Source organism: Biomphalaria glabrata, chromosome 9 (assembly GCF_947242115.1).
Source record: "Biomphalaria glabrata chromosome 9, xgBioGlab47.1, whole genome shotgun sequence".
NCBI lineage: Eukaryota > Metazoa > Mollusca > Gastropoda > Planorbidae > Biomphalaria > Biomphalaria glabrata.
The window spans coordinates 20,807,869-20,826,710 of record NC_074719.1 but is presented as its reverse complement, the minus strand read 5'-3'; the positions used below and the strand labels follow the sequence as shown (position 1 = coordinate 20,826,710).

The following is an 18,842-nucleotide window of genomic DNA, read 5'->3' as shown; positions in this document are numbered from 1 at the left end:
CTGAATGGTTTAGTAACTGAAATATTTATTAGGGTTCAATTAGGGATAACCCTTATTGTGCCATTATCGGTCCAATGCTGGCCCTAATGGTTTAGTAATTGAAATATTAATTAGGGTTCAATTAGGGATAACCCTTATTGTGCCAATATCAGTCCGATGCTGGCCCTAATGGTTTAGTAACTGAAATATTTATTAGGGTTCAATTAGGGATATCCCTTATTGTGCCATTATCGGTCCAATGCTGGCCCTAATGGTTTAGTAATTGAAATATTAATTAGGGTTCAATTAGGGATAACCCTTATTGTGCCATTATCGGTCCGATGCTGGCCCTAATGGTTTAGTAACTGAAATATTTATTAGGGCTCAATTAGGTATTATCATGCAAATACTGTCTCCGATGGTTCAGTCATTAAATTTTATTATGGCTTAATTAGGAATAATCTTGAATGTTTTTCAATACTGTAGTTTAAAACAAATTCATTAGTGATTTTTTGTTTATAATGCCCTTTTTGTTCAAATGCAGCTCAATGGTTTAGTATGAGATTTTTAACCTTTTACATAGGTCTACTTTCACACTGATGATTTAGATCTAGCAATAGAATTATTTGACATAATTGTTTGGAAATTATAATAATTGAATCAGTGCATGATTTCTATATACATCTAGCAATAATGTCAACATATTTATAAAGTAATGGACAAGTTAAATTACATTTTTGGGTTTGAACACTATCAAACAATACAATTTTTGGTAACGTACTATAGAAGACTTGCATGCTCTGATCATTTATTCTTAAATCAAACTTACACAATTAACTTTTTTTTATTTTTTATTCATGGAATAATTAACCAACACAAAAGACAAATATAACAGCACAAACAAGATATCAAGACAGCATTTTCATTCAATTCTTAGCATTCTTTACAAGCTGACTTCAAGACTGGTGGCAATAATTCATATTTTGACTTCCATGCAGCAGCTGGAACAAACAAACAAACAAATAAATATTATAGTCATGTAATAAAACTACCTTCAAGCTGTATTAATAATAAAAAGAATCTAACAATTAAACATCAGAAGACCTTACATTTATCTATTACATTTATCTATGTGGACATACTATTTAACGGTTATATTTCCAGCCCTTGATGATAAACGGTGCTCAAAAATTAGGTTGCTTCTAAAGCCTATTAAGCAACACAAAAATTAATGGTATTTCAAAATTTGGAGTTCAATCTTCTCCTTAAATTAAATGTTATGAATTGGTGTCAGCAAATGTGGCACTGGTATTTGACTATGCTAAAAGTGCAATGGCAGACTAGATCGAGCTAGGCTTCAATTCATTCAATATTATATTTTGTCCAATTTATTTATATTAACTTTATCACAGGCTCTTACTAATACAACTATATTCTGTTGTAATTAGAGTTCTATGGTAATTTTAAAAATAAGTTGGCTGAAAAGTTATTCTAGAATTAAAATAAACAATTATCACAGTGAAACTTAAAAAAAACATTAAAAAAAAAACCACAACCAGCATATTTCAAAATTAGGATAGCATTTCTTTATTTACATTTAATAAATTCCATCCCATTAACAATTTACTTTCAGATTGCTGATCAGTAATCTAAAAGCAAAATTTAATTCTTACCTTCTTGAGCAGGCTTGCTTATGAAAAGATGATGAACAGCATCTGTACTGCATGCATAGGTTATTATTAACCTAAAAGATTAATGTCAACTTCCCCTAAAGAAAATGTGGCGATCTGTTAAAAAAAAATAAATAAATAAATAAATAAAAACATAAAAAATGTTTAAAGAATGCAAAAAAAAATAATATTACAATAGAGGCAAAACACAAAATGTTTAAGGTAAGGTATACAAGAAGGATTGTTGCTATATAATGACATTAGGTCAAAAACAATTCTATGTAGGCCCTATTTTCATTGTATAAATGTTCATTATAATTTTTTATGCAAATTAATAATGAACTTAAATCTCAGTGAAATTACAAAAAGCTGAAGATATTGCTCTCGAACATTGTTTCACAAGATTAACATTTATTTTACATTTTCTTTATTTAATCGATTTGATCTCATTAAAATTTTCATTTGGTTTGGGGGGATGGGGGGGGGGGGGGGGGTGTGTGTCACTGATCAGTAATCTTAAAGAAAAATTTATTCTTCGTACCTTTTTGAGCAGGCTTCCTCATGAAAAGATATTGAACAGCATCTGTTGTGCATACATAGACAATTCTTATTGTCAGCTGCCCTTAAAGAAAACTGGCATTCTAAAAAAAAAAAAAATAAAAAAAAAAAAATTACAATAAAGACAAATCCTGAAATATTTATGGTATGGTGTATAAGAAAAACTGTTGCTATAGCCTAATGATGAGACTGTATTTTTTCTTTAACAGTATCCACACAATGAAATTTTAAAAAGCCTAAGCCTTAGCTAAGCCTATAGAATGAATCCTAGATCAAATGGTAGAAAAATGTATAATATAATAATTAGTATTAAGACCTCTAGATATTCTAGCTAGATCTAAATATAATCTAGATCTATGTCTAGTTTATAGATCTAGAATTTCTAGATCTGTATAGATCTATTTAATTCTATTACATAGAGCCTAGAGTCTTTAAAATTTACAAAAAATAAAATCTAACATATATTGAGTATTGGTGAATAAAGATGTAACGCTACCTGGACCTGGTTATGTGGTATGCACGATGGACTGTTTGGTCGCCTCGTTGGTCTCTGCATGGTCGTCTGGTTCATACCCTGCATCTGCCATCACTTCCCTAAGCTCCTTTGAGGTTTAGACTACCAAGTAGATATCTTCAACTCTGAAGGAACATTTAAAAAAAAACAAAAAACAATGTCAATATAGGGCTATAGTCTATAGCAGCTATAGGGTTAGCCGTTAGTGGCGTTAGTCTATTAAAATTTTTTTTTATATAGGCCCCTAATATAGATATACTATATATATACATATTTTTCTAGACATATCTCAATATCTGATTTTTAAACCAATATAAACGTTTGATTTTATTTATTTGTATAAATTTAAACATTCTAAACTCTAGACTAGATTTTCAAGATCTGGAGTGTAGGCCTAATTGCCCTAATATTGTACATTAGTCTCTACAAAGTAAATATCTATATTATAAGATTATAAGTCTATACTATAGGTCTATGACTATAACTAGTTACTAGATCTAGAATTATTTAATCTAAATGACCTATCGCCTATAGTATGAAAAAATTAAAGATTAGTCTGTATTAACAATATATTAATTAAATATTATTCTATATCTACTAAATTTTCTAATAACAACTAGATTTTAGAATCTAGACTATTCTAGACTATCTTTTATTAGATCTAGATCTAAGTTTACTAAGTCTTAGTATATCTTATAAGTCTAGGTCAATTTTTTCTAACCTCAAAATATTTGAATTAGAATAGAACTAAAATCTATATATGAGTATGAGTACTATGAGTATAATAATTATTATATTAATATAACAAAGTGTCCAAAGTCCTAAGTCTAAGTATTAGTTTACAGTTACGTGACTAGATAGGCATATAGACTAGATCTAATATTCTGCCCTAAAAGTTAAAAGGTAGTAGATTTAGATTTAAGATCTAGTAAGTCCTTAACTAAATCTAATTCTATGCTGCAGTTGCATTAGCCATTTCATGGTAGATTCTAGAATCTAGATCTAGAATCTATTCTAAATAGTAAATCAGTAAATCTAGTCATAACGCATGAATGTTAATCACTTATAAGTTAAGTCTAAGTCGTCTAGGTCTAGATTTAATAGGTCTCAAGTCTAGATATAATATATATATTAATAATATTATATCGTACTAGATCTAGTAGCCTATTACTACTATTAGATATTATAATAAAACTAGTCTAGAGAGATCTATAGAATCTCTAGATCTAGATTCTTAGCATTCTAGATTATCTAGATATATCTATAAATCTATTCTAAGTCTAGACCTAATCTACTATCTAGATTAGATCTGTTAGTAGTGTTAGAGTACTTAGAGATTCGTCATCTGATGATGATCTGTACTTGTGATAGGCTTAAGACTTTAACTTATAAGTTACGACCATTCCAATTGAATTTCCATGGCTGCTGCCATTGCTGCCATGAGTTGAAGAACATATGCATTGATATCAAGAAGTACAGCTCATATAATTATTTATAATAGATCTATTATATTAATGAAAGTCTAGATTGACTAGACCTAGACTAGAGTGACTATAGCTCTATAACTTGTAGTATAACTAATAACTTAACAGATTTAGATCTAGATCTAGCTAGCTCTAATTTGATCCACGTGTGTACGCTCTAGAGTGAAGACTGAATAATCCAGTTTGTGCCGAATATCGCGAGCTTAAAAGAAATAAATGCTTCTTTTTCATTGGTCGAAAAAAATGTTAAAATGTATAAAACTTTTTTTAAAAATCTAAATCTAAAAAAAAAAAAACAACAAAAAAAACAAATATGTTCTCCTTTAACTTTAGATTCTATGTGTGATTAAATATTAATAGATATATATTTTTTTAGTGTGCACATTAAAAAATCAGACACACACACTATTTGATTACGAAAAGTCTGCATTGGGCCCATACGGGTAAAACTTCACTATTCCAGTTAAGGATTTCCCCAATAGAACCCTAATTAATTATTTTTTAAAATCTTAATATTACTTACAAAAAGGATTCAAAGCAACATTTAGCTTTAAGACGATTAATACTACATTTTAAAACATCATAATATTGCTTTTTATGTTATAATAAAGATTTCATCATGTTGGTTCTGGCGTGATTGGGGAAATCCCACACCGGCTCGAAAGCGGAAAAACGTTAACGGCCCAATAACTAAAATCCCACACCGATCCGTTAACGTTTTTATAGGGGCGATTGTAAGTAGGTCAATCTACCCAATGAAACCTTATTACCCCACACCGCGCCAGAATGGTTTCGATGGGGCTTTGTTTATAGGGTAAATATCAATATCACACTACAGTGGATTCCTGGACACATTGGCATCATGGGAAATGAAAAGGCAGATAAGCTATCAAAGGCAGGCTCATCTATGGAACAACCAGATAGACCTGTAAACTACCTCACCCTAAGGTCAATGTTAGTCAACAATCACAAAGAGGAGTGGCTCAACCAATGGGCATCATGAAACACAGGCAGAGCCATGTACAAAGAAATGACTATGCGTAACAAACTGGTCAGTATTAACTTCCTCCCCTGCAAAGAACAATCTACAATTTTCCAACTAAGAACAGGACACACACCTCTTTTAAATTACCATCTGAACAAAAAAAACTCCACACAACTACCCCTTTGCTGACACTGCGCCCATCCTTATGAAACCGTAAACCATATCCTTTTTGAATGCCCCTTCTTAATCCACCTTAGGCAGACCCTACTACCACTACAGCTTAACAAAACCAAAACCCTGTACGGCAGTGCTGTACAGCTGAAGAGAACAGCACACTTTTTTTCCTTGGCACAGTCTGCAAAAGAGCTCACAGCTCAGCAGCAATAAAGCTGGCTAGAAGAAGAAGTAGCTCCAAAATGCTAATACAACTAAACTGATGTAGACATATTATATTTTTAATAAGTAAACTTTACATGACTTGAACAGACTTCTCTTGTGAACAAAAACTTAATATTAACTTTTATTACAATATTTACAGATTTAACTTGAAATAAGATATAGATATAATCATGAAATAAAATGATATCTTAACAAAATCTCACAACAAAAACACATCCTTACTCCTTCTTGATTGTATATATTCTTTCATCATTCTACACCCCTCTGTAGAAGAAACTAAATCATATCCTATTTGAATGTCCCATTTTAATTCCACTTTAGGCAGAACCTACTACCAATACAGCCCAACATAACCAGCACTGTTTATGGCTGTGCTGAACAATTTAAAAAAAAGCATACTATTTTTACATGGCACATACTGGAAAAGAGCCTTTTACCTTAGCTTTGCCCCCACCCTCACTTCAATTTGGGCTTACAAAGTTGTTTTTTCTTTCAGAAAGTGAGGCAATACAGTAGTTCACTGCTTTCAAGTTTGTAACTTATGACATGTTTCTTTACTTGTACTTTGCTAAATATGTTAAATGTTACATCAAAAATGTTGTTTTTAAATGTATTGCATTTGTAAATAAAAAATAAAAATAATCATTAAACTTTTAATACATTAAGCCCATTATAATCTAATAGTTAATGCAAATAGCATTTGTAATATTTCAATTATATCAATTGCCGTTATTCAAAACATTTTATTTTACTGGTAGGTCATCTATGAGTAAAAGTGTATGTAATAAATTAAGGTTCTAGCTCACGTTTAATTTTAATAAAAGTTGAATTTTTGTTTTAGACTTGTATATAATTTTGTTAAAATACCAAATTAATATATTATATATGCTACTTATTGATGATTGCAATAAATTCAAATTCAAATAGAAAAACTAATAAAGATTAGATAAAGCAGTTTATTGTTCTAAATATTACATTACAGAAGTAATAAGATTAATCTTTAGTAAAAAGAAAATAAATGATTAAGCTAAAGTGGAAATAATTCAAATGATAAGCTACAGTGAAAAGCTTAGCAAGTTAGAATTCCATGGCATCTGATTGCATGTGATCACAGGAATGTAAATTGGCAAGAACACAAAAAAAAAGCAAACTTGTTTCTCATACTGTGACACTATGTGTCTTAAGTGATCCTTGTTTATAAATCCATTAGTATGAACAATTCAATGGGCTTATAAATTCCTTTATGTATAAAGTTTTGTTTAAAGAAGGACAGAGAGAAGTAAAGTAAAAATTGAATGATTATGATTGTAAAAAAAAAAATAATGGGAATGGATACAATTTGAAATAGACCATGATCAAGCCAGACAATAGACTTTCTCTCTTGAGTGAATATACAGAGAAATTAGTAACTACTCAATTAATGGCCTTTATATAAATAAAAAAAACAAAAAAACATGACAATAGCAGGCATTTTCTCTAACAATAATACATTGTTCTTGATAATCAAAATTAGCATACACACAAATTAGATAATAATAATAATAATAATTCTTAAAAATTAGGTGTATCAATTACCAATGCTTAAACAGGCATTAATTTAGAACAGCTGTTAAAACAGTAATAACCATTGTTGAATTACAGTGCTTATCACTTCTAGCTGGTAGTGGCAACCAACTTGCATATTATATAGACATTAACTTTCAAAATAAGTATCTTATTTTCTGCCCATTCTTGGCTGCTAGTTGAGGGTTTAAAGCAAGAACAAAAAAATCCTTTTTACAAAGCTTATCACTCTGTCAGTGTTTTTGTCTGACAGGTCAAAAGTTTGTACGTTATTTCTCCTACACCCATTCTTGGATCAAGTTGAAATTCTGCACAATTGTTTCTTACACCTGACAAAACAAGAATCAATAAAAGAAATTATTAAACAATTAGCTAATTAATTTTTGGTAATTATTCATTTGATTGTCATCAAACAAGGGAAAGAAATTGTACTTGAAAGATATAGTGTTATATGTTGAATTAGTGACCTTTATATTTTGATAGATAGCTATGAAACATTCTGTTTTCATAAGCACTTTGCTGGCACTGTGGTTAGTGTATCGGCTTAAGGAGGCTTCATCCAGACCCCTACCCTTCTTTCTGCCCCCCACCTTCCCAACTTGCCCACACAAGTGATCATATCATAGAGCAGTGAGAAAGCTAAAGCATGATATTGCTCTCAACAAAAGCATATGGTAAAAATATATCTAATTGCACAGATTTATTATTTTTAGTGATCCTAACTAATTGATAAATTACAGTTAGTATAAGCTTTTTTTTATTTGTAAGTATTTTTTAAATATTTTTCTTGTCTTGTTTTACAAACAAAGCCATATCTTAGGGGAAGAACTTTGCACTTACAATTATATATATAATGTACAAGTTATTTCCCTTTTTTAATGCTTATTGACATCTTTAAACACTGAAGGATTGATTTCCCTTGTTGGCATTAAACAAAATAATTAATTATTAGTAATTAATTGGTAAATTTTTTTTATTGATTCATGTATTGTCTAGACCAATAAATAATTGTGCAAAGTTTCAACTTGATCAGAGAATGGGTATGAGAGATAAAACTTTAAAAAGCATTTTACCAGACAGAGTTAGTTGATATAAGCTTTGTAAAAAATTATCAAGGTTATGGAAATAAAAATGTGAAATTAAGATAAGTCTCTTACACTTTCATTTCAGCTTAAAAATATTGGAAACAACATTCAAGTTAGCTTCATGTAATTAGTTTTGGCATGTTTTATTTTTCTAGCTTCTTTTCTCATTTAATTCCTGGTTTACACATCTATTCATGCTTGATTGGAATCAGCTTATCCCTGTAAGTGTCAGTTATTGGTAGGGGAGCTTCAATAGTGAGAACACCTTCTCTGTTCAGCTTTGACACTAGAAGCTCTGGGTTTAAATCCTGTCGTACAAAAGAAATACCAAAAGAATTATTAAATAATTGTTTGGACAAAACTATTCTATCATTTTTTTGCCAGTAAGTGTGATTTTAGCTGGGTGTGCCATGTATAAGAAAACATCACCTCTCATAGTGTTGAGTCAAAGAAACTTTTTCCTACCTTTGGAAGAACATACTGTCTATTATATTCTCTGTGTACAGATTTGCCCTCTTGGTTGTCATCATGAATGGCATGTACGGTCAGTTGACTTCAGGAAGTTAAACAATGTCATTAATATTAACATGACAGTATATATCAATAACTACTTTGAAGGAGTTTTTTTTGTGTGTTTACTATGATGTTGAGTTTTTATTATATTATGATAAAATTTGATCTAGATAGCTTAAGTGTGTTTTCACTTACTTTCCAATTGTTTTTACAAAAATTTCTTCTGGTTTAAATTGTCTGACATCAAACTGAAGTCTGAAAAATCGTTGACCAGAATTCTGGTCCTGGCGTACAGGGTTGTCTAGGTAGAAATTTTCCTGGAAGATGTAATTAACATGCAATGAATATTCTAACATTGTTTAAACTTATGTTGTGAAAGGCTACTGAGTAAGTTTATTTTGATGAACCTTGATTCTCCAGTTGTCTGGGTTTGAATCTGCTGGCATGAGATGTTGCATATCACTAAACATTCTCCTCATCTCAGTGGCCATTCTCTGGAGCTCAGTGTCCATTGTACTTAGTTGACGTTCTGGGTTGAAAAATGACCTGGCCAAAGGCAATGTGCTGATTGGTTGTTGATAAGCTAGAAGAAAATAATTGGTAGTTGACAATAGTCGTTGGAGCATTTTTAATGTTATGTTGACTAAATGCATAATCATAATCATCTTCTTTTTTTAAGTAATGTCTGTATTATATAAGATAAGATAAGAATTTTGTATTTATTTAAAAAAAAATATTTATAAACAATGAGAAAAAAGAGAGACAAGAAATGGTCTGGAAGCTCTTTTCACATCTTAAAAAATTCAATTGTGACTTAAAAAGTGACATATGTTCATGCCAATTTTCAACCTGAAAGCAGCATTTCAACAAATACTTGCTTGATACATCTCTTATAGGATCCCTGACCAAACTTTGATGAATGTATGGGTCTCTTGTTGTATAGACAGCAGGATCTCTGAAACTAGAGAGTGTAGGTTCCCTGAAGAAGGGATCTGAAAAATCCATTCTGCTAGGCTCCATGGTAACTGGCACCTGTCGTGGTAGTGACATATTTGCTGCAATATAGAATGACTTAAGTCAGTTGATAGATTTGTATTTTTATTATGTACTATTTAGTGCTCTCTTCTCTGTGACGAATGGCTATATGAGGAGGCCACAAACCTAACACTTTAATTAAAGAAAGTTCTGCAATGGCCATCTAATGAATAGATAAATTTTCCTATAAACAGCTATCAGGGAGTAGCTTGTGCAATTACCAGCCATCTCAGTTCCCAAGCTGAGGTTTGATTCCCTTGCATCATGGATGAACAAAAAAAAATGTCTTTGCCAAATCAAATATCAAAGCAATAATTCTAGTGTGATGAACTGCTCCTGATATTTATTTATCTTGAACATTTAAATTGGGAATAAATGTTATTTGTAAGGCCACATCCAACATTATCTTAACATTGCTAATCTCTTTCCTTTAAACTCATTTTCATTGTTAGTCATCTAACTTAGAGTAGATGGGTAAAGTTCAAATTAAGATTAAAAGCAACAATTATGTATTTTTCGGCCAAGAGACCCAAGATCAATACCGGTATTAAAAAGAATATTTGATACTTTTCACTTTATAAAAAAAACAATAAAAACTACTTTCCAGGCATACATTAAACTTACTTAGATGTTAACGCTATAATCCTGTGATAGTAGATAGATAAGGCTTAATAAAGTTGAACAATGTTCCTCATCACCAAGAGACTGTTGTCAGTAATGGTGTACAGAACTTGTCTGTTAATTTAACCTCTTCTTATCTGTAGTGTCCAAGTTGGCAGTGGGAGGATGATGTCAAACTAAATTCTATTTTTTTCAGTGGTTCTTACATTATTTTTGCTGGTGAAATAATTAATTTAGGACCAACTTCTGTATTTTTTTAATAGATAGTTTTATGAGAGTAAATATTTTGGGGGGAAATAAAACTTTTACTTAACACTTGATAGTTTTTACAAAGCTTATATTAACTAACTCTGTCTGGTAAAAATTTTGTAGACGTTATATTTCCCACACCCAATCGCCCATCAAGCTGAAATTTAGCTGAATTATTTCTATCAATGTTAAAAAATTAACCAATTAGTTATAAAATTAGTAGTAATTAATTATTTTGTTTGTATTGAACGAGGGAAAGAAATTGTATTTAACAGATGTAGTGGTATAAGTTGAATTAGTCCCATTTATACTTTGCTTTAAAAGTATGAAATTGTACTAAATAAAAACTATTGGTAAAAATATTTCTAATTGCACAGATGTATTATTGTTAGTCTAGATCTAGTCTCCAAATGTTATGACATGACTGATCCAAACAACGCTTACAACAATTACACTTAATATAAACTTTGTTGTTTTTTTTTTAAATATTTCTTACACTTTCTTGTTGGATGAACTCTGTTCAAGCAATATAGCTAGAGAGTGTGAGATTGGACTTAAGGTTTATTTTAGTGTCTGATAAAAACATTGCTATGTAAATCTAAGATCAAATGTTAGCAACTTTTTTAGAACCTTTACAGTAGAGCTGAATAAATGGGGAAAAAATCACTGCTAGACTTGTTTAAGTAGTTGGATGGGTGAAATAGTTAAGTCTTGAGTCAACTCATGTTGTATAAACAGTTGGTCAAGTATTACCTGTACTGGAACATCTTGTTTCTTTTAAGTCACTATCCTGTCTACTCCACTTTCAACATCATAATGATTATGTATGAAGCCAAAGTTGTTGCCAACAATCTTTGATGTAGATCATTCCTTAGTTGTATTTGATGGTACATCTTTCAGACCATGCTTTCTATAAGAGGAGATAATGTAAAACCTGTTTCTTGTCAGATTTAAGATATGAAACATTATTTTTTATTTTCTCTAACTTTCTATAACCTTTTTTTTTTTTTTTTTACATATTTTTGAAAATGCATAATATATATAAATATAGTAGACCCCTTTGCTACACAATTTTGTGTCAGGGCTACGGTTGACATGAATTTTCATAATTGTGGGGGTTAGAGTTTAAGATTTTCTCTCATATATATAAAAATTAGTATTAAATTTAGTTGTAATAAATTTAAAATTTTGAACAACTTAAAAAAATGCCACAATTCTTTGTTTTACATTTATTATATATAATTGTTTGTAAGATTTTAATCATGATGAAATAACTAGCTGAAATATCTGTAACACATCTACGTTTGTAACTTCTAAAGCACCTACACATGTACGAGTTTCTTACCTGGCCTTTACTTATGTATGTTGACTTAAGGAGGGGGGAAGAAAACTTGTTGATCTAGTGGTGGGATGTAAAATGTTTGAAAAACCTTTTACCCCAACTTGTTAGCCAGCATTAATTCACGGTGTCCTTGTGTCCTGCTTTTGATGGCCAGAATTTTTTGTAAAGACTTGCAACAGTAACCTAAATATATATAGTTCCCATTTATATCCCATTTAGATTTATAGGTAGATATTATATAGAATCAACTTATTATGATGACAATGAGTTTAAAAAGTTAAAGAGCTGGAAATTTTAATACAAACATTTTGTTTCACGTGATTCATTTTTACTTTTGAATATTTATTAACACTTAATGGAATGTGAAGTATTATTATATATGGATACCAGTATCAAGATTTTTTTAAACTTAAAAATGTTAATGACTTTTTTTTCATTTAGGATGAAAATCTTTCAAAAGAATATTTCAAACTTCAAAATAAGTTAATAAAATTTATTAAGTTAAATATCCTGTACTAACTTTTCAGTTTGGTCTAGTTAATTATGATTTATATACATTTATTTTTATGTTTCTTCTTTCTAGATACATTGCTAAGAAACTCTGAAACTCAACTGTATGAACAGCTTAAAATAAAGAAATAGCTTTACAAAAAGAATAATTGCCTAATACAGACACTTTTGTGACAATTATATTGGTCTTAATAGACTGCCCAAATAAACTTGACATCCATCATCACAGTCTTCTAGTCTATCTCTGATTGGTCACAAAGCTAAGATTGTCCATGATCACAGGATCAGAACTAGGAGCAGACGCCAGTGAACACATTGAGGTGCCAGAGGATCCATACTATGAAGATGATGATGACAAGAGACTCTGGATCGGAAATCTGGATCCCAGAATGACAGAGTGAGTTTTTGTTTGGCTTGATTTCCTTTTTTTTTTCAGCAAATTTATTTAATCTTCTAAAGCAGTATTTCCCAAAGTGGGGTACGCATACTCCTAGGAGTAGGGGAAAACTTTGAAGGGGGTACCCGTTGTACTTCAATAACTATTATGATTTATTATATTCTGTTATTCAATTAAAATAAATTAGTAATAATTTTTAATTCATATTCTTCAATATTATTTTGATTTTATATTTACAATTCATAATCAGTGTTGTTATAAATCTTGAAAATAAATATCACAAAGATTGGATAATGAATTGGGATGTTTTTCAAGGTTAAAAAAGATTAAATTTTTTTAACTTTCTATGTAATTGTCAGAAAGGGACAAATTAATCCCTCCATTTGAATAGTTAACTGTAAAAGATTTATAGTTTTTGATGTACCAATAAAAATGGCATTAGAGAATTGCTTCGCTATATGTCTTGAAAATACATTCATTACATGTCTCAAAATATAAGTATCATTTGTGTATTTAAAAAGGTTAGGATCGCCATGCATTTTAACTCTGGTATCTGTGACACGTGTATCCAGTTTTAACAGAAAAAGTTGTTTTCTCCAACTTCATGTGAGGTTGCTTTTTCAGCATTTGTAGTCATTAAGTAAAAAAAAAAAGGAACAGACTATAGGACAAGGAACTGCATCTTAGATTGAAATTAACAACCATGAGACCAAATTATATGCTCTGAATATAGAAACAGGTACATAGAAAGGGGGGGAGGGAACAAGGGGTACTCAGCCTTAAAAAAAATTTAAAATGGGTACACATAGGTCAAAAGCTTGGGAAACACTGTTTTAAAGCATTGAACATGAATGTTTTTTGAATAGAGAACTGTGTTATTCTTGTATAATTTATTTTTAGCTTTAAAGAAGGCCTAAATCTAGAGTGAGTGTAATTGTTATGCTGTCTTTACAGATAATGGGATGTAGATATGTATATATGTTTGAAAAGAACAAAGTTGATTATTATTGTATGATATTTTTTATATGAGGAGACCCAACACTACTACACACAGACACAAGTGGAAGAAATAATGTTGATATTATGTTTATATATTTTGTTTTGAAAACTATTCATCCATAAAAAATGAGTGCATTTGTCAGTGATGTTCTTTTGTATTTTTTATATTGCATTCTGTAAACAAACTTTCATTATTATTTAATTTTCACAGATTTGCAATATTAAAACTTGTACAAAAGTTTGGCTCCATTAGAAAGATGGACTGCATTTATCATAAAGCAGGTCCAGACAAAGGCAAATCTAAGGGATATTGCTTTGTTAGTTTTCATACTTGGGAGGTCAGTTAAGTTTAGTTTAGGATCCTTTTACGGTCAAATTCATTTTGTTTCACTTTTTTCTTTGCTGTACTTCAGTTGCTTGATTTGTTTCATTTTGTGAAGTGTAAAAATTATTTTTAAAAAACTATTCCAGGCTGCTGAGAAAGCTAGAAAAGCGCTGGATGGGAAACTGATTTCTTCAAGGCCAATGTATGTCAAGTGGGCCAGGGGCTCTAAACAGGTAAACACTGTGTACAAATGGCATGAGAGAACCTATCACTTTTATTTTTTTGATGAGATAAATATTTTATTTTCATTATGGGATTTTTTTTTTACTTAAAAGTCAATGAGAAATTATAAATTTATCAAACCTGTGTATTGCTTCAATTGAGTTGAAATATTGTGGTGATTTGTGTTACTACATTTAAACCTATTCCTAATATATAATGTATTTCTAAATTATGTAACTTGTTTAAAGCTTTTTTCACTTTTTAGTTTTTTTTGTTTGTTTTTTTTTTACTTTATGTAACCAATAGTTGTCTAGTAAAGTCCCCAACAAACAAAAACCAGCAGAAGTCTCCACCAGTCAAACTTTACCACCTGTGGCAGCAGCTGTCTTGTCTTTATCAGAGTCATTAGCTGTGGCAGAGTAAGTAGACCTTATCGTAAGTGCTTTCATTTTGCTGAGATATTTTCAAATGAATGAAGGTCAGGGATAATTTCTTCTCTTAGCCTCATTATTTGTAAATTTTCATCAGGCTTATTATTCTAAGCATAAGGTCGTGATTTATATAAGAACAATATTTTTATCTAAATGTGAAATATTCTAATTTTGATTAGACAGAATGTTTATAATATGTATAATTGTTGGGAAGCGTGGTCGAGAGGCCAAGTGCGCTTGAACTTGGCTTGGCTTGGCTAGGCTACCTAGAAGGGGGCTCGAGGTTCGACACCCGACTCGGGCAGAGTTGTGTTTACTGAGCGCATAAAGGCAGCACAGAAAACCAACTCCTAGATACTCCCTCCCCCCCACTGGTCCACAAATGAGATTGGACCAAAGCGCTCTGAGCATGCTATAAGCATGAAAGTAGCGCTTTATAAAAGCTATAAATATATATAATATCTATCTGGGCTGTATTTTTGCATTGGCTCATCTGCCCAGGAACCGCTGACAATCAACTTAGTATTTTAATTAAGTCAAACAAGTAATGTCAATGTGCTAACGTACAGCATTTGACAACAAGTGGTGAGGTAACATATTTAATGATAACGATATGAATGGTAGCTCATGCATAACCATTAGAGGAAAACGAATAATCCATATAACATGTTAAGTGCTATTTTAGTGAGCATGCATTACTTACAAATAGATTACTGGCTTAACACAATATCACATCTTAGTCACAATGCCAGCGATACATCTGGGCTCACACTGCCCACAACCGAATACACTTTGACAAAGTATGGCCCATATGAAGCCAACAGTCTATGCTCAGATCAAGCTTGACTATCACATAGTCCCTACCAAGACAATTCTTAATTCCTTGTGATCGCCACTCAACATGGCTATAATGACAAACCAAAGAAAATAACATAAAACTTAACTTACCCAATATTGGGGGGCAACAAAAAAGGCTACATCAGAAAATGAGCCATCCAAGCCAAAACAAAAGAATCAATGATGTTTACATAATGCATCTTTGGTAAACAGCACATCAAATAATGTGGTGCATAAAATAGAAACGCAGAATGAAGAACCAACTCAATATGCACAAGCTCTACATTGAAATATAAATTGTTACTGTTATTACTTTATGCAGGTACTGTTGATAATTGAAGCAAGCTTTACAAAATTAATTATTCCTGCTTGAAGATTCTCATTTCAAGTTTCTTACAAACAAAGACTTCTATACATTTGGTTATTCAGTTTCTTTTAAAGGACTTGTGTGTGTACATGTATTATTATTTCATTGTTTTATCTCATCTTTCTAGCACTGAAACCAAAATAGAAGCCATTGAGGCCAAACTTCGTTTGATGGAGCAAAATGATTGTGACTTAAGTCTTCACTCAGTGCTGGCTCCTATTCCTGGTCTCAAGCCTGTCAAGACCAACTCTTCCTTAGCCAAAACAGATTCCCATTCCTACAGAAAACTTCCCTATAGGAGACCCAACACTACTACACACAGACACAAGTGGAAGAAATAATGTTCATATTATGTTTATATATTTTGTTTTGAAAACTACTCAACCATCAAAAATGAGTGCATTTGTCAGTGATGTTCTTTTTTTTATTCAAATATTAACTCGTTTATGTGAGTGAACTAACCATTGTCAGTTAATCCTCCAAGATAGACTTCTGGTTTAGAATATACAGTATTTGTTAGATACAAAACAAAGGCTTTTTTTTAGTTAAAATATTTGGTTCTCAATACACTATACCAGGCAAGACCCCAGCATAACAATAAAATCTATAACCTGTTCAAAAGTACACAAACAATGTTACATTATGACTGTTATCAAAACTTTTGTAAAGAATATCCTTATAAATCAGATTTTCTTGAGAATGAAATATATATCCTGTGTACCCACTAAAATTGTAAGTGAGGAGTTGAGGCTTTTAGTAATTGATCATTTGAATAGTTTTTGACTTAAAACATCTTGCTTATTTTTACATTATGTGTAGTGAATGAAAGTACTGAAGTTTCAGACTTAACTCTGTGGTTTAAGCATTCATTTGTCCAGACCTTGTTTCTAAAGCACTGAAGTGTTACAATCTTTTTTTTTTTTTAATTTTTATTCATATTTCATGTAAGCTCTTATATCTCCTAATCTTTAAGAATATTAATCATGAAATAGTAAATCTATGAAATGGTATAAATTACAGTAAGTTCTTCAAATGAAGGCGTAAATTATGTGTCACTTCTTATTAAAAACTAAAATATTCAGTTGGGGTACTTATTCTTTGCCAAACTGCCTAACCTTACAGTTTGCATATAAAAAGTACAGATGCATATTCTTCAACATTTGATACATTAGACTTTTCTTGCTGTGTGATTAGAATGTAAATTTAAATATCAGTTTAGCCTCTTTTCTAAAATATTAGATTGTGGGATTTGAATTTTTCCTTTCTGTCACAATTTTGTTTAATAACTTGTCAAATTTAAGTTTTTATATATTTATTTATTTCACAAATGTCTTAAACTAGAGAGAAGTCATCAGTTGAATCTGTATATCTTATGTTCTTGCATGAAGGAAAGGAATGCCATTATCTGTACCTTGCCTCATGATATATCTGTGGCAGACTTCACTGAGCAGATGCTGTGAGACCAAGGTTAGGGTGTTCCCACTTGTACATGGAAATTGAAAACAGCTTCAATTGAATGCCTTTCCGTAAATAGTGTCGGTTTAAACTTTTGCTGTGTGTGCATGACATTGGCTCATAGTATTTTGATCTCAATGACACTCAATGCTCCCAGCAAATGTATAAAGCTGACCTGCAATGGGATAGACACAAATGTAGAAGTGGACTATGTCAAAAAAGAAAAAAAAAATTTAACTCTGGTTTTTGTCAAATATCAATTCAATAGAAAATCAACTGAATTTTCTATGAAAACTCTTGAAAGATTAATATAATTTTGTGTGTATGCTAGTGTGCTTTGTAAATTTAAATGCAAGTACAATTAATGTTCTGAAACAAATCTGATTATAAATGTTTCTTCCCTTCAACCAGTTACAAAAGAGAATTCACAAGATTATTGTATCTGTAAATAATTGATCATCAACAGATTTGAAACATAATGTATAAGTGAGAAATGTTTCTGGTAAAGTGTGCCTGTTTCTATATCTATTTAATATTATTAGATCTGAAGTTGAAGAGAAATGAATGAGTGTTACGACATTGCCATTTACTAACTATGCAGTGACAGAAAGGTTTATAAATAATACATCCCTTTACTGTAATCAACCTTTACTCTGATAATTTTATGGTTCACTCCTATTTCTGGAAAAGTCTCTATTGTTTTTACAGTCTATTTGTTCATATTTCAGTTTGTCACAGTAAGATCTCAACAAAAGCACACAAGTGTTATAGAAAATCTGATTTTGGATAATTTGTATTGGGCTCAAATAAGTACAACCACTACTTTTTGGGTCTTCTGAAAGTGAATGCTTTTGTTTTTAAAATATGCAAAAATGTTTTTTTTTCATACATGCACCATTTTTAAAACATGATTTAAAAGTCTTGTATAATTATACTACCACTCTGATTGCTGTGGTTCACTAGAGTACATAGTTTTTTGTTTTCTGGCCATATATGTACAAAGTTTCATTATTGTAAAATAAATATAAAAAAACATTATTATACTAAAATAACATCTAAAATATGTTAGTGGGTGCATTGGCTACTTATTGTAACTAATAGGCTTTTGAAAGCAACCATCTTTTGTTAAAAAAAACAACTTTTGCATTTGTCTGCATATACAGTCTGGCTTGATCCACAAGTTTTATGGGAAATATAATTATGCACGAGTACAACTAACCCCAAGGGGCTGCTCATGAGTTTGTTTTAAATATTTTTGTGTGTTGTGTGAGATCACAAAATATAATAATAATACAAACATGA

General features: G+C 30.8%; 2 protein-coding genes and 1 long non-coding RNA gene across 8 annotated transcripts in view; 1 reads left to right on the top strand and 2 right to left on the bottom strand.

The window, feature by feature from the left end:
- Nucleotides 1–18,842, top strand: part of LOC106060183 (probable RNA-binding protein 18) — a 21,696-nt gene extending 2,854 nt beyond the window's left edge. For both annotated transcript variants that reach the window (XM_056040200.1, XM_056040201.1), the window contains exons 2-6: nt 12,581–12,904; nt 14,115–14,241; nt 14,375–14,461; nt 14,757–14,869; nt 16,213–18,842. In XM_056040200.1, coding sequence (XP_055896175.1) covers nt 12,780–12,904; nt 14,115–14,241; nt 14,375–14,461; nt 14,757–14,869; nt 16,213–16,426 — 666 coding nt within the window. In that variant the 5' untranslated portion in view covers nt 12,581–12,779 and the 3' untranslated portion in view covers nt 16,427–18,842. The remainder of the gene's footprint in view (nt 1–12,580; nt 12,905–14,114; nt 14,242–14,374; nt 14,462–14,756; nt 14,870–16,212) is intronic.
- LOC129928061 (uncharacterized) lies at nt 813–4,489 on the bottom strand. 4 transcript variants are annotated; one of them, XR_008779656.1, is made up of 5 exons: nt 4,052–4,489; nt 2,710–2,846; nt 2,191–2,290; nt 1,653–1,766; nt 813–980 (listed from the first exon to the last, which is right to left on the bottom strand). It is a non-coding gene; the product is annotated as an uncharacterized LOC129928061 (long non-coding RNA). The 4 variants fall into 4 exon arrangements; XR_008779653.1 differs by having other exon boundaries at nt 2,704–2,846; nt 4,052–4,486; XR_008779655.1 differs by having other exon boundaries at nt 2,704–2,846; nt 4,122–4,486.
- LOC106060182 (heat shock protein 30C-like) lies at nt 6,532–12,120 on the bottom strand. 2 transcript variants are annotated; one of them, XM_013217980.2, is made up of 7 exons: nt 12,001–12,120; nt 11,409–11,565; nt 9,629–9,805; nt 9,158–9,333; nt 8,946–9,067; nt 8,703–8,790; nt 6,532–8,545 (listed from the first exon to the last, which is right to left on the bottom strand). In XM_013217980.2, the coding sequence occupies exons 3-7, from the start codon at nt 9,798–9,800 to the stop codon at nt 8,426–8,428; spliced, it is 678 nt and encodes a 225-aa protein (XP_013073434.1). In that variant the 5' UTR covers nt 9,801–9,805; nt 11,409–11,565; nt 12,001–12,120; the 3' UTR covers nt 6,532–8,425. The 2 variants fall into 2 exon arrangements, with proteins under 2 accessions (XP_013073434.1, XP_013073431.1); XM_013217977.2 differs by lacking the exons at nt 11,409–11,565; nt 12,001–12,120 and adding an exon at nt 10,410–10,811.

Bases quoted from the DNA above. Each gene is read 5' to 3' on its own strand.
- LOC106060182 (XM_013217980.2), bottom strand. From the start codon at position 9,800: ATGTCACTACCACGACAGGTGCCAGTTACCATGGAGCCTAGCAGAATG. The intron at 9,068-9,157 runs GTTCATCAAAAT...TACATCTTCCAG, and splicing joins CAGACAACTGGAGAATCAAG to GAAAATTTCTACCTAGACAA. The intron at 8,546-8,702 runs GTAGGAAAAAGT...TTTGTACGACAG, and splicing joins GACAGTATGTTCTTCCAAAG to GATTTAAACCCAGAGCTTCT.